Source organism: Cyprinodon tularosa, unplaced genomic scaffold (assembly GCF_016077235.1).
Source record: "Cyprinodon tularosa strain WSP-4 unplaced genomic scaffold, ASM1607723v1 ctg90, whole genome shotgun sequence".
NCBI classification, from domain to species: Eukaryota; Metazoa; Chordata; class Actinopteri; order Cyprinodontiformes; family Cyprinodontidae; genus Cyprinodon; species Cyprinodon tularosa.
In genome coordinates, this window is record NW_024039674.1 from 3,310,092 (window position 1) to 3,323,272 (window position 13,181).

At 42.8% G+C, this 13,181-nt stretch overlaps 1 protein-coding gene across 3 annotated transcripts in view; it reads right to left on the reverse strand.

Annotated features, from left to right (window-relative positions):
- Positions 1–7,488: 7,488 nt before the first annotated feature.
- The window catches only part of LOC119776025 (transformation/transcription domain-associated protein), a 72,186-nt gene continuing 66,493 nt past the window's right edge, over positions 7,489–13,181 (reverse strand). For 2 of the 3 annotated variants that reach the window (XM_038274231.1, XM_038274228.1), the window contains 6 exons: positions 11,503–11,728; positions 11,176–11,393; positions 10,790–10,974; positions 10,244–10,447; positions 8,291–8,485; positions 7,923–8,207 (listed from right to left, as the gene is read on the reverse strand). In XM_038274231.1, the coding sequence (XP_038130159.1) occupies positions 7,923–8,207; positions 8,291–8,485; positions 10,244–10,447; positions 10,790–10,974; positions 11,176–11,393; positions 11,503–11,728 (1,313 nt within the window). Of the gene's footprint in view, positions 8,208–8,290; positions 8,486–10,243; positions 10,448–10,789; positions 10,975–11,175; positions 11,394–11,502; positions 11,729–13,181 lie in introns of all 3 variants that reach the window. The other variant, XM_038274229.1, reaches the window with a different exon arrangement.

A 13,181-nucleotide genomic window follows, 5' to 3' on the forward strand; every position in this document is an offset into this window, starting at 1 on the left:
GGTCAGCAACAATACTCAGGTAGGCTGTGGCGTTGCAACGATGCTCAATTGGTACCAAGGGGCCCAAAGAGTGCCAAGAAAATATTCCCCACACCATGACACCACCACCACCAGCCTGAACCGTTGATACAAGGCAGGATGGATCCATGCTTTCATGTTGTAGACGCCAAATTCTGACCCTACCATCCGAATGTCGCAGCAGAAATCGAGACTCATCAGACCAGGCAACGTTTTTTCCAATCGTCTATTGTCCAATTTCCATGAGCTTGTGCAAATTGTAGCCTCAGTTTCCTGTTCTTAGCTGAAAGGAGTGGCACCCGGTGTGGTCTTCTGCTGCTGTAGCCCATCTGCCTCAAAGTTCGACGTACTGTGCGTTCAGAGATGCTCTTCTGCCCACCGTGGTTGTAACGGGTGGTTATTTGAGTCACTGTTGCCCTTCTATCAGCTGGAACCAGTCTGGCCATTCTCCTCTGACCTCTGGCATCAACAAGGCATTTCCGCCCACAGAACTGCCGCTCACTGGATGTTTTTTCTTTTTCGGACCATTCTCTGTAAACCCTAGAGATGGTTGTGCATGAAAATCCCAGTAGATCAGCAGTTTCTGAAATACTCAGACCAGCCCTTCTGGCACCAACAATCATGCCACGTTCAAAGTCACTCAAATCACCTTTCTTCCCCGTACTGATGCTCGGTTTGAACTGCAGGAGATTGTCTTGACCATGTCTACATGCCTAAATGCACTGAGTTGCCGCCATGTGATTGGCTGCTTAGAGATTAAGTGTTAACGAGCAGTTGGACAGGTGTACCTAATAAAGTGGCCGGTGAGTGTATATATATATATATATATATATATATATATATATATATATATATATATATATATATATATATATATATATAAGGCTATATACACTACTCAAAAAAATTAAACGAACACTTTGTAATCAGAGTGTAGCATCAAGTTAATTAAACTTCTGGGATAGTGATCTGGTCAGGTCAGTAGCAGAGGGGGTTGTTAATCAGTTTCAGCTGCTTTGCTGTTAATGAAATTAACAACAGGTGCATTAGAGGGGCAACAACGAGACAACCATCAAAACAGAAATGGTTTTACAGGTGGAGGACACTGAAATTTTTCCCCCCTCTTCTTTTCTGACTCTTTTTCACCAGTTTTGCGTTTTGCATCCATCCGACACCGCCATCCGACACCGCCAGGTTGCACCTCAGACTGTCCAGTGATATATATATATATATATAGATATATATATATATATATATATATATATATATATATATATATATATATATATATATATATATATATATATATATATATATATATATATATATATATGTGTGTGTGTGTGTGTATTTTGTTTTGCTTGATTTTAGCTTTTTATATGAGAAAGCTAATAAACATGTTCCACAAAGAATATTCCCTTCCTCCAATTTTAGGATATCTGGAGATTCTTCTATTACTGAGGAGTTAAAGATGCATCAGATGAGGGGAAAAAAACATTTAAAATGTTTAATGAAGCACAAACAAAGCCACAGTGGAAAATTGCCCAGTAAATATATTAGCTTCACATCTTCTTACCTCTGCATTCAGGGCTAGGAATGATTTAATACAGAAGATTAAAATTCATATCTTTATTTACCAGGTTTGCCAGCATGATTTCCAATCAACAACAGAATTACAGTTATTTATGAGAAGTGATTTCTAATAGCTGCTGAGCCTGTATTACAGATACTGCAGCGTACACTGAGGAGGAGATTAGCTAATAACTGAGCAGGTGTGTATTTCACATTAATACGATTATTCCACCTGCTGAAGTTTATGGCGTCTCAGAAATGGAGTCAGTATGAAGTAAACTAACCCAAGCTGCAGACAGGATAGAAAGGGGATGAAAGTTTTGTAATAATCTTGTAAGGAAGCTATCAATAACTAGATGTTTTCTATCCTTTTTTTTTTTTTTTTTTTTTTTTTGCAGCTGGAAATTTTCTATTTATGTATGGAAAATGGAAAAACTGAAGAAATGTGTGAGCTTTTTTTTAATGAGGTTATGTGAGAACACTATAAGCAGCTAATATTTTACTTGCAGTCGTATAGATCTCTTAATGTCTTCCTTTTTCATGAGCACTTTATCAGTTCAGACACTTTTATACACATTTATCCTTCAAAGATCTTTTCTGATGATAATTTTATCTCTTTAAGATTTATTTTCAAACGGTAGAAAACAAGTTGCAGAGAGAAAAGGTCCCTGCTTCTCTTCCAGTCCAGGAATCCTCTTATTGCCTTATTTCCCAGCAGACATCATTGACTTTCAATTACTAAATCAGCGCTCTAACCGGCCTAGTAAGGAAATCCTCTAAAATGTTTCACTGGGGACATAGAAATGGATTTCAGCTGGATGTGAACACTGGTTCTACCGAGTTCGGGGTAATAGAGAAGACATCCTTCCATGTATCCGGCAGTCGGAGGGATTTACTTTCACAGAAAATCTTTCCCATCTTCCTTCTAACTCATTTGGAGGCGTAAATTCAGCCCGATTTGAACTCAGAAGTAGGATGTCAGCCCAGACTCTCTGGATAATTTCCTCCGATCCATTACCCAGCATGCTGGTGTTTGTATCTACAGCACAGCTGCGTCTGTCTCAAAAACATACAATCAACCGGAGGCAGAGCTAACAGAAGTTATCCGTTGAAGAAGCCTCTGTTTGATTTCCTGTTGTGCTATAGCACCAGTTGTGAAAAAAACATCATTGTGTTCATTAGTTTATGTACATTAGCAGCGGAGTCTAATGGGTTATGCACACCACAGCTTACAGCAGAGGCTCAGATGATTTAAGATGATGTCGAATTTATGGAAATTAAAGAGAAAAATAAGAGTAAAGCATTGATGCCCCCCCGCTCTCTGTCAAACGGTTCAGCTGGGATCTTCTCTCTCTTTCTGTCATTTGAATCGCCTTTACCTTCCCACCATCCTGTTCCCCTGTTGCTGTCAGAACCTGTTAGGATGCTGCTAACGAGTGACTTAAATTACCCCCCCATCAGGCCTGTCCAGGTGTGGGTAATGAGGTGGGAAGACTCCTCCTCCACATGTTCACTAACTCAGCAGCAGCAGAGGAAACTTCTGCAGCTAGGAAAGCCCTGCAACTAAAGAGCTTCACTGTTATAAAAAAAAAAAAAGTCTAAGTGTTGGACATGGAATATAATTAAGATGTTGAGTCCTGGACGTCTGATTGTTTTAAATAGTCCCACATTTGGTCACTTAATTGCAACACCAAATAGCAGGAGATAAACTAGAAGCTGCATGAGGATTGGAGGAAAACCTGCAGGACTTTCAGAAGCTCGGCTGCAGTATTTTTTGAACGACTTGCAACCGAGAGGCGGGTGTAATGGAACAGAAACTGAAGCCCTGACAGTGGTGAAATGCAATCATGATTCGTCTTCCTGACAACATCAGTTAGATCTGAGCTCTGGCAGCTTATAGTGTTTCTGAGATCTGTTATCGTCCCTGTGGCCTGGCCTCTCACAGACACGCTAAACGGGTGGTCTCCCTCCACTGGAGGTGGAAATGAATCTGGACTCGGCTCTTCGCCTGCCAATCTGGGACGTATCACTGTGTTTGATGGGGTGGGGTGGGGTGGGGAAAGGGGGACCAAGGAGCCAAACCTAAACTTTCTAAAGCTTCCAAATGATCAACTGCTGCATGATTTCACTGAATCCTAATAAATCCTCCATGTGACTGCTCCGATGTACTGGAGCGGGGCAGTCAGCTCAGTATTCAGGGTTTCACTGTTCTCCTACTCTTCGTCACTGTCAGCTGAGCTGCCTTTCTTCATCAGGATCAGCGGAGGCCTTGACAGGAGGACAGTCACAAATGATGGACATGATCTGCCTGAAATGAAAGATTGCAGAAACCTAATCTGATTATCATCTCTCCCTGCTGCCTCAGCATGCTGTCACTTCAGAAGCTTCTAGTTTCTGGGTTGCATAGATCCAAACTTTCTGCCTATAGACCCAATCTAAGGTTAACCCAGGACACGGGCTGTTGTTTGATCGTCAGTCCTGGCAGCTGACTGAACGCTTGTAGAAGAACCCAGAGAACAGATCTCAGTCAAATGGTTCCATAAATCTACTTTAGATTCCTCCTGGATTTCAGTTTCCTGATTAATCCCACCGAATTTGACTAAACTTTGCTGAACTCCGTTGAGATCAACGTGGCAGGATAAGGTCTGCTTCCAAGAGTCCAGTTAGATTGTCTGGACCAGCTCCAGCAGGTTGTTGTAGAGCCTGATGGCCTCCAGCAGCACCTGGTGTTTTGTCTCCACTTTTAACAGGTTCCGTCTTCATGCTTGGCTCACTTCCTGACGCACAAGTCTCCCGTAGTAAAGAGTGAAGAGAATTGGAGCCTGTCTGCCTCCTGGTACACCGCTCTACCCTTCTCCTCCCTCTCAAGCAGCTGTCAAGGTGAGGCAGGTTTAACATGGTGAGGCTCCAATGCCCTTGTCCAATTTCACTTTAGAGTGAAGCTGGGCTGAACATGCCAATCCTGATATTACCAAACAAATTAAATCACGCAGTTGGGCTCAGAGGAGGAGGAGAGTGCTGAGAGTGCAGGGGAGGAAGGAATGGAGAGAAGAGAGGGAGAGGGATGGTTGTCAGAGCAGCTCAGAAGATTTTTGCTTGGTGTGATCAGGCCTTCCTAGGAGGAAAATCATTAATTGGCCTGGGTCGGAAGAGAGCGCTGGTGAGATGAAACCAAGCAGGCTGACATTATAGGATGGATCAGAGATGAAATAGCCACAAGAGGTCCAAGAAAACTAAGAACCGCCACTCGTTACTAAAGAAAAAAAAGCTTAATTTTTCAGTTTGTATCATATATTTTCAGATCTGCTCTCATCATATTTGAATAGTCATCCTTAGTAGACACTTAAAATTTTCAATCTGAATGAAATAGATGTATAGATGCAGAGGCTCACCATATGTGAATTAAATACATCTTATCTTTCTAAAAATGCAAAACCTTGTTATAACTAAATTCAATACACAGTGATTTACAATTAATTACATTTGCATCGCCTCACCTTTTATAAATATGGAGTGAGGTATAAAATTACCACATCTACATTAGGCAAGGCAAGTGTATTTATATAGCACAATTTAGTACAAAGATGACTCAATGCATGAATTAAACAATAAAATAGAAGGAAAATAAAAGCAAGTAAAGGTATAAAAAATTATAAAGCAGGTAGTAAAGCTAAGGAAACAGTTGGATCACAAACCTAAGCTAATAATACCTCAGTTAACAGCTTAACAATCAGAAAGCAGCTCTAAACAAATGGGTTTTTAACTTTGACTTAAAAAAAATCTCAGGCTTTCATCACTTTTGCCGTCTTCTGGGTGTTTGTTCCAGGTCAGTGGAGCATAGGAACTAAATGCTGCTGGAATTTTAGGCAAACATGAAGAGACTGTTGCAGCGATCATTCTACTAAAGATAAATGCCATATATAATTCTATTTTTGTTGTCTTACCTCGTATAAATGAAATATGCAGTCCTTACCGAATATTAATTTTTGCATTGCCTTATGATATGCAAGTTAGAAATATTACTGTGACCAACCATATACATGGTTGGTTTGATAGGATGGAAAATAACCTTTTACACCAGCTTAAAAGCCTTGCTTCAGATTCTGTTATATTTATGATTGGACTTTGACTAGGCCAACTAATGATATTCAACCTGCCAAGGACAATGATGGTACACTTCTACTCCTCCATCATTAAGTCCATCCTCACCTCCTCTATCACCACCTGGTAGGCTGCTGCCAAGGACAAGGGCAGACGGCAGTGTGTCATTCGGTCTGCAGAGAAAGTGACTGGCTGCAATCTTCCATCTATTCAGGATCTGTACACTTCCAGGACTCTGAGGCACTTCCATTTGGCAGGAGGCTGCGGTCCATCAGGACCAAAACCTCACACCATAAGAACAGCTTCTTCCCATCCGCTACCAGCCTTATCAACAAGGCCCACAGACCCCACTGACAAGGACGCTGCCTCTCTCCCTCCCCCGTTCAGGACCTATAAGCTATACCAACGTAGCATCTCCAGACCTCCTGCGTTACATTAACACAGACTGCTGCATATATAGTATATGGCTATATACTATATATTGTATACAGTATGATATATATATATATATATATATATATATTTATTGTCTGCACCATCAACAAGTCAAATTCCTTGTAAGTGCAAACCTACTTGGTACGGTAATAAACCTGATTCTGAATGCATTTCCTTGGGTGAAAAACCAATATCCAGATATTTAACTAAAGAAACAGCACTGATTCCTTTTTAGGACATAGAGTATTATAGATTATCATGCTGTTCAGTTTAAAAAAAACAAAAACATCATCTCAGGTCAGCTCCAGCAGACCCACTGTAAGAGAGCCAAAAGGAAATCCTTCTACCTACAGCCATAGAACAAACCCTATAGGAATTACAATTAACGTTACTTTGGGTTCAGGTATTTTTGATTTGAACTACATGTTGTGAAACTTACCAGGAAATGACATTAACTGAACCTGTTTTTGGTTATTATGGTTACATTCCGAGAACCATTAAAGATCCATCTTTTAGAAATAAGCTTCTACATCAGGACAGGTGAGCCTAGAATAAAACTAAAGTATGCGGTAACTTATTGGTCCCACCAAAAGGAGGACCAGACCTCTGCATCATGTTGGATGTTAGCTTGATCTGGCTTAAGGCTGGCACATTTCAGAGAGGAATCTTAAAACCAACCGATCAGAACTTAAAAAAGCCAGCCACATCTGATACGATGAGTCACCTCAGATGGAGCCCAGACGGCTAAATAAACAGAATGACTTTACAAATATTTCCAGCACAGGGAAACCTGAGATAGACGGGGCCAAACAAAGTGTCAAAGATCCGTGGAAACCATCGGCTGCACCACAGCTTAGTGGAAACACGAACATTCCCAGTGGTTTGCTCTGAGGGAACCAGATATTGGGAGAAATGTTAGAGTCTAAACAAGTTGGGAAGCAGTGACAAGTGGACGGCGTGGAACTTAACACAGAACCGCAGTTTATGGGCACAGCCGAAATGTCTGACAGGGTGTTTAAGTCAGGACAGGCTGGGAGGCTCGACGATGCTAGAAGACACATATCTGCAAGTCTTTCTATGAAAAACAATGACTGAAAAGTTCTTTAAAATCTGGACAGAATATCTGTGAAAGACTCCAACCTAAAAACACAATCACTAACGGAAACATCAGGACATTTGGAGGCGATTGACAGCCGGAGGCATAACGCCGATGATGTCAATGAGAGATGATGATGGTGAACTCCTGGACTCCAGAGGACAACTCCAAACCCAATGCTAATATCAATGCTAAAGGAGAATTCAAACAGGGTTCCTAAATCTTAAAATTTTTTATTTATTTTTTTAAGTAAAGAAACGAATACATTTTTATAATAAAAAACAGCATTTTATTAGAACAAAATGCTTCTGTACAAGACGAGAGAACTTTGTCTGAAAATGTTTCCTCTGATCAGTGTTGGCTCATCACATCGTCATCAGCGTAGACGTTCAGACGTAATCCAATGGTTCAACATTTGAGATCAACTTGTATTAAAAATATTCCTCATTTGACCAGGAAAGCTTAAGTAAACATTTTTACAAGATATGCTTCTTGGTGCATATTAAAACCAAACCAGACGTTCCTCCAGAGCTCATGTTGGAGTTCCGCTTCCCTGCCAAACTGAAAACATTAAAGGTGACATGACTTGAATAAAATAAATAAAAACTTAAGCAGAAATTCATTTAGAAAAAGCAGTAACATCCTGTAGCAGAAGGTAACAGCCGCTACAGGAGGAGGAATGAACGCGGCTTGTCCGCCTTCAGAGCCACGGGTGCCACGCAGGGTCCATGCGACACAGATTGTCCAGACTGTTCGCTGCAGCCACCAGAGTGTTGACCTTACTCTCCCCTCCCTCGAACTGAGCCAGATTGTGGAGGCGGGTGATAATGGCCGTTACCGCCTTCTGTACCAGGGATACCAGCTGCTGGGAGTCCATGTTCTCTGGCTGTCCGGCTGGAGACAGGGGGACGGAAGTGTCCTCCTGGGTTTTCTTGTGCCATGCTATGATCTCGTCACGAAGCACAGCCTTCAGGATTCCATCCACCTATGGAAGTAAACGGCGTTTATGAGGAGTTTAATTTATGATAAGCTTCGTTATAATCTGAGAGGTTCAGGAGAATAAGCTACCTTGAAGTTGGGCTGAGCGAAGCATCGCGCCACGGCGATCATGGAGGCGGTTAGCGGGCCCGAGACGCCGATGGTGGTCAGGAATTCTGAGATGTTGGGCGTCAGACGGAACGGAACGGGTCGGTTAGCATCCAAGTCACCGGTGGCGTCGTTGATGTCAAAGCGGAAGTAGGAGACATTCAGCTTGCCTGTGTCCTAACAGGAGGAGAAGCAGAGGATGGAGGGTTAAAACGGTTCGCCGTAACCACCTCGTTCTTCAACTTAACCCAGTAACAGATCAACCATATTGGCTCTGCTCTGCCTCCTAATGCCCTAAAAATCAACATTAACCGGCATTAATGTGAGAATACTGAGGAGAAGAGATTAAAAATGAAGCTCTGAGCTTTTTCCTTTCAGCTAGCGCTCTCCCACCTCCCCCGCTTCCATACCTACTCTCATTTGCTCCAGCTGGTCCCTGCAGAGGGCCATGAGGCAGTGGGCCGAGACACCAGCGGGCCCCTGGGAGCTCAGATAAGCCTGCAGAGAGTTGGCCGTGGAGGCAGCGCTCAGGATGCTAAATCACCTCAGCAGTGGCTTCATTTCGAGTCTGATGCTAAATTAGTGCTAGCATGAGGCGTTTCTGACTGAGAGGAAACTTTTACACAATAAATAGAATAAGATAAACAATATTACTTCTTCTTAATAAAGAGATTTAGCCCCAGTAGCAATAATAAAATGAAACCGTCTGTGTTCAACAGTCTCTGGAAATTAAAAGAAAATGATTTCAAACAGCAGACCAGTTTGAATCTAACGGAACCTCCGTGTTTGTTACTGGTTGAACGGGTTCTGAATGGTCCAGTCGCCTCTCATATCTAATAAACAGAAAAGCTTTCTGCCAGTCTCACCTGAAGTAGTCAAATTAAAGCTGACTCAGCCTTTTTTTTTTTTTTTTTTTTTTACAGCCGTAAGCCATCTTAAGGCCCGTCAGATTCTACATCATTCACTAAGCTAACCTGAACCGTCCAAAAGAATGCTGACTCAGCATAATACACCAAAAAGTGAAAGCTAATGTTAGCTTTCTTTCTCTTTTGATAACCAATGTGTTTTCATATGGGTCTGTTTAGTAGAAGCTCGCATTTTTCAGAGAGAAACCAGAACCTCCTCTGAACAGATGTGACAGATCAAACTGTCCCTTTTAGCAGGCAGTAAACATGTTCAAATCCCCAACCAACCTTTAACGTGCTGAGGTGTTTGTTTGCTGCTGAACATCTTTGGAGGTGAAAACACCAAAGCTTCTGCATCATTAATGGGATTAGATGATGACATCTGTGCGACCACACTGGTCCTGATGGGAGCTCTATGAGGCCCAGCTTGAAGAGGTTTCTGCTTCAGCAGGGTGAGGGACAACGTTCCGGCTGGGCTCTGATGTCCCGTCCTTCACTCTCTCTGTTTGTGTGTGTTTGTTTGTGCGTCTGCTCTCTGCACCGTAATCCTCCTGTGTCTAATGGGATCTGTGGAGTGGAACAGGCAGAGTCGGGGCTTAATGCCGGTGCTTAGCTGCCCAGAGGAACGCCTGTCAGCAAAGGCCGATTAGGATCAGAGGGGAGGGGTGGCCGACTGACACAGTCATCTTTAATAATGACTTTGAGAAAGCCGTCTGCAGACTGTGAAGCAGACAGAGAGCAGGGAGCACGCACCAAAAAACCCCGCCTCTGATAAGCGAGCACAGCCGCTGAATATAACACTCTGTCAAAACACCTTTTGCTTTGACAGCGGCTGACTGACTGATAGGCCCGGCGTGAATGTCATGGGGGAGAGTTGTAACTCATCCGGCCGTTATGGAGGCGGTAATGGAGATCTCTTAATGCGTCTACGAGTGTGTATATCTGGTAAATTAGCTGCTGTCAGATGGATCCGTCGTGTCCTTGGAGGACACTCGGACATGCTGCGTGTTCACAGGTGTTGGTGTCCTACCTGAGCTATCTGCAGCATCTCAGGGTTCAGCCTGTTCAGATGGAGCATAAACTCAGCCAGGCCGATGAGAGCCAGCTGAATGGTGAACATCTTGCGGAAGGTCCAGTAGTCGGTGGCGTTGGGGAAGGTGTGGAGGGCCCACTCCTTCAGCATGCTGCGGGGAACCATGTTGCCCTGCACCTCTTTCAGGATGTCCCTCAGAACCTGGACACGAGACATGATGTGTCAAACCCCCATCTGATCAAATGAAAATCCTCTCTACACTGTTCTCATGGATAGATGATGATGCAACAACAGGGTTTCTCTTCTTTAAGAGAATCAGATTGTCATCAACGTCGGTCCATGTGGGCCCGTCCTGCAGAGTTTAGAGGTTTTCATGCTGTAGCACAGCTAGAGGGACAGAGGGAATCCTCTAAAGCCTGCAGGACAGCGGCCCTAGCTGTTATTTATTCATGTTGCAGAATGAGTCAATTTCAACTGAAGATCTGATCCAAATTAACAAAGCATATAAACCTCTGATGTATGCAGTCTCCCCTGGTTCTGTACCTGGTGGCTCGCCTGCGTTCCTCTGGCCTGAACGGTCGCCAGCCGATCATAGTACCGGGAGATGGGATTATCGTGCTCGATGCCCTTCTTGGCACAGCGCTGTTTATAGATTTCCACAAGCGACAGCGAGGACGGGTTGTCCTCCACCAGCCGCATTTGAGGAGACACTGCAACCACCCGTGGTACTGGGAGGAGGAGACAGGGGGGAGAGCGGTGTGAGAACCAGTGAACAATTAACGGAATCATCTCCCATTTTAAATCCCCCCTTCTTAGGAGACCAAAGGTTGCATAAAAAACAAGCAAACATTTGGAGAAAGCCCCTTTAAACCAACACCAGGTGTCCAAGAGACATTTCAGAACCAGGAGAATAAAATTGGAGATCATACCGGTGAAGAAGAGGTGCCTCTTGGTGGTCTCCTTCCTCTTCTCTAGACACGGGTTCAGGAGGCGCAGGAGCTGGAGGACCCTCTCCTCTCTGCGTGATTCGGTCAGGCAGGCATCGTTCATCACCAGGTACGGGTAGATTTTACCGTTGTGGCCTCGGATGTAGAGACGGCGTGCTGCTGTGTTGTGTTTCTGAACTATCTCCACTCTGGGCATAAATCTGCAGAGAGATGAAGAAAGGAGGGTTCTATCAAACCAAATATTCCAGAGCAAAAGGCTGAACTGTAAATGTAATTTCCGTAGCATTCTTCAGCTACATGATGTCTTACCTGGCGATCTTGATGTAGTAGTGTGTGGGTTTGGGCATCAGGAACTCTCCAGGGATCTCCACTTCAGCAGTTTGTGCTGAAAAGTTGCTGAGGAATCTGCACTTTTCTTCAATGAGGAAGAACTTGGGGAGCTGCTTGGTTTTAGCCTCCAAGATCTTGATCCATTTCTTTAGCTTGGAGATCAGGTTGTGCAGCTTCATGGAGCCGGGAACGCTGAAGTCAAAGTCTGATAGGAGGAAAGTGGAACAGGCGTAAGAACAGGGAGCTCAACAAAACGTTTGCCGTTACTGAATCCTTCTGAAGAAAAAGTTATACCAAAAAAAAAAAAAAAAAAAAAAAAAAAAAAAAAAAAAAAAACTGCTTTTAATCTGTTTGGATTGGGCATTTAAATGATTTAATATTGGACAAAGAAAGTACTTGATGACTCTGATATAAACTTGGAAAGGGATGTTCATGCAGACCGAGGAAGTTCTCATCCTTAGAAAGACTTGGACTCACTCTGAAAATTAGAAAGTGTAGAAATGGTTTCCTTTCCTGTTTTTAAAGCATTTCAGAGAGTGAAGTCCAAAGTGTGGTTCAGGGGCCACTTTTGGTCCATGAACTTGCAGTTCCAGGGTGATACGAACGAGGATCTCAGCACAGGTGGCTGGAGACTATTCTAATCATTCACTCATTGCTGCGCTATTAAATATCTCTCAGCCCTGTCTAATAAAAAAAAAATTAATATAAAGTATTAAACAGCTTAAATTATTTTTTTTTGTTCTGTAAATATTCTTAGAGCAGGACTAGTTTTGCTGTGAAGGTTTGATTCAAGGGGCTGGGCTCAATTTAAAGAGGCCTTTATTTAATCGCAAGGCAGACGCAGGTGGAAACGTAGCAAATACTAAGAAACAAAAAAGCAAAGTAATGCTATGAAACAATCATTTTCAGCCCATTTCTATTTGTCAAAAAGCCAATACCTGCAGTCCATAAAATCTCAAGAGGTTCGAAGCGACTTTAGGCACAGACCTGCTGCAGCCTCTGTCCTGAACACCGAAACTGGATCAGATCTGCTTGGTGGTTCCTGTTTTTGTTTCTCCCGTTTTCCCTTTTGCTAGGAATGGCATTATCCTGTCCCTCTGCATCACATCTGTCACTGACCTCCTCAGCTGCTTTTAACATTCACAACAGCAACTGACTTTATAGCTCTAAAAAAAATTTAGCTAACATAAAAACACCACATGCTGCACGCAGTAAACTAACCACTTTGTAACATCGTTGAGTTGCTAAATACATCCATTTATTAATGTTGAAACAGGACAACAGGATGGTTATTTATGTAGGACGAAGTTATGCAGGATGAATTACAAATATTTGATTCATGCATGCATTGCGTAATATACTGCGGTTAAGTTCAGGGTGTCCTCAACAGATCCTAAATATAAAAATCTTGCATGCAAACTTTAAATTAGGGTGATAGCCTGCTACTATCTTGGCCTATCGTTGGTTTACCTGACTCTAAAAATGTTGATCTTAGCCCCTCCCATAAATAAACATCTGCTAAGAGAAAAAAATCTCTTATTTTCTCTGCTCTATCCATCAATTTAGCACGTTTAGTAATATAAAGTGCTCCTCTCTCATCTTTTTTTGCCACGTATCAGGTTAAATCACTGATGTCTCTGTTCAACCTGCGGCTGCGT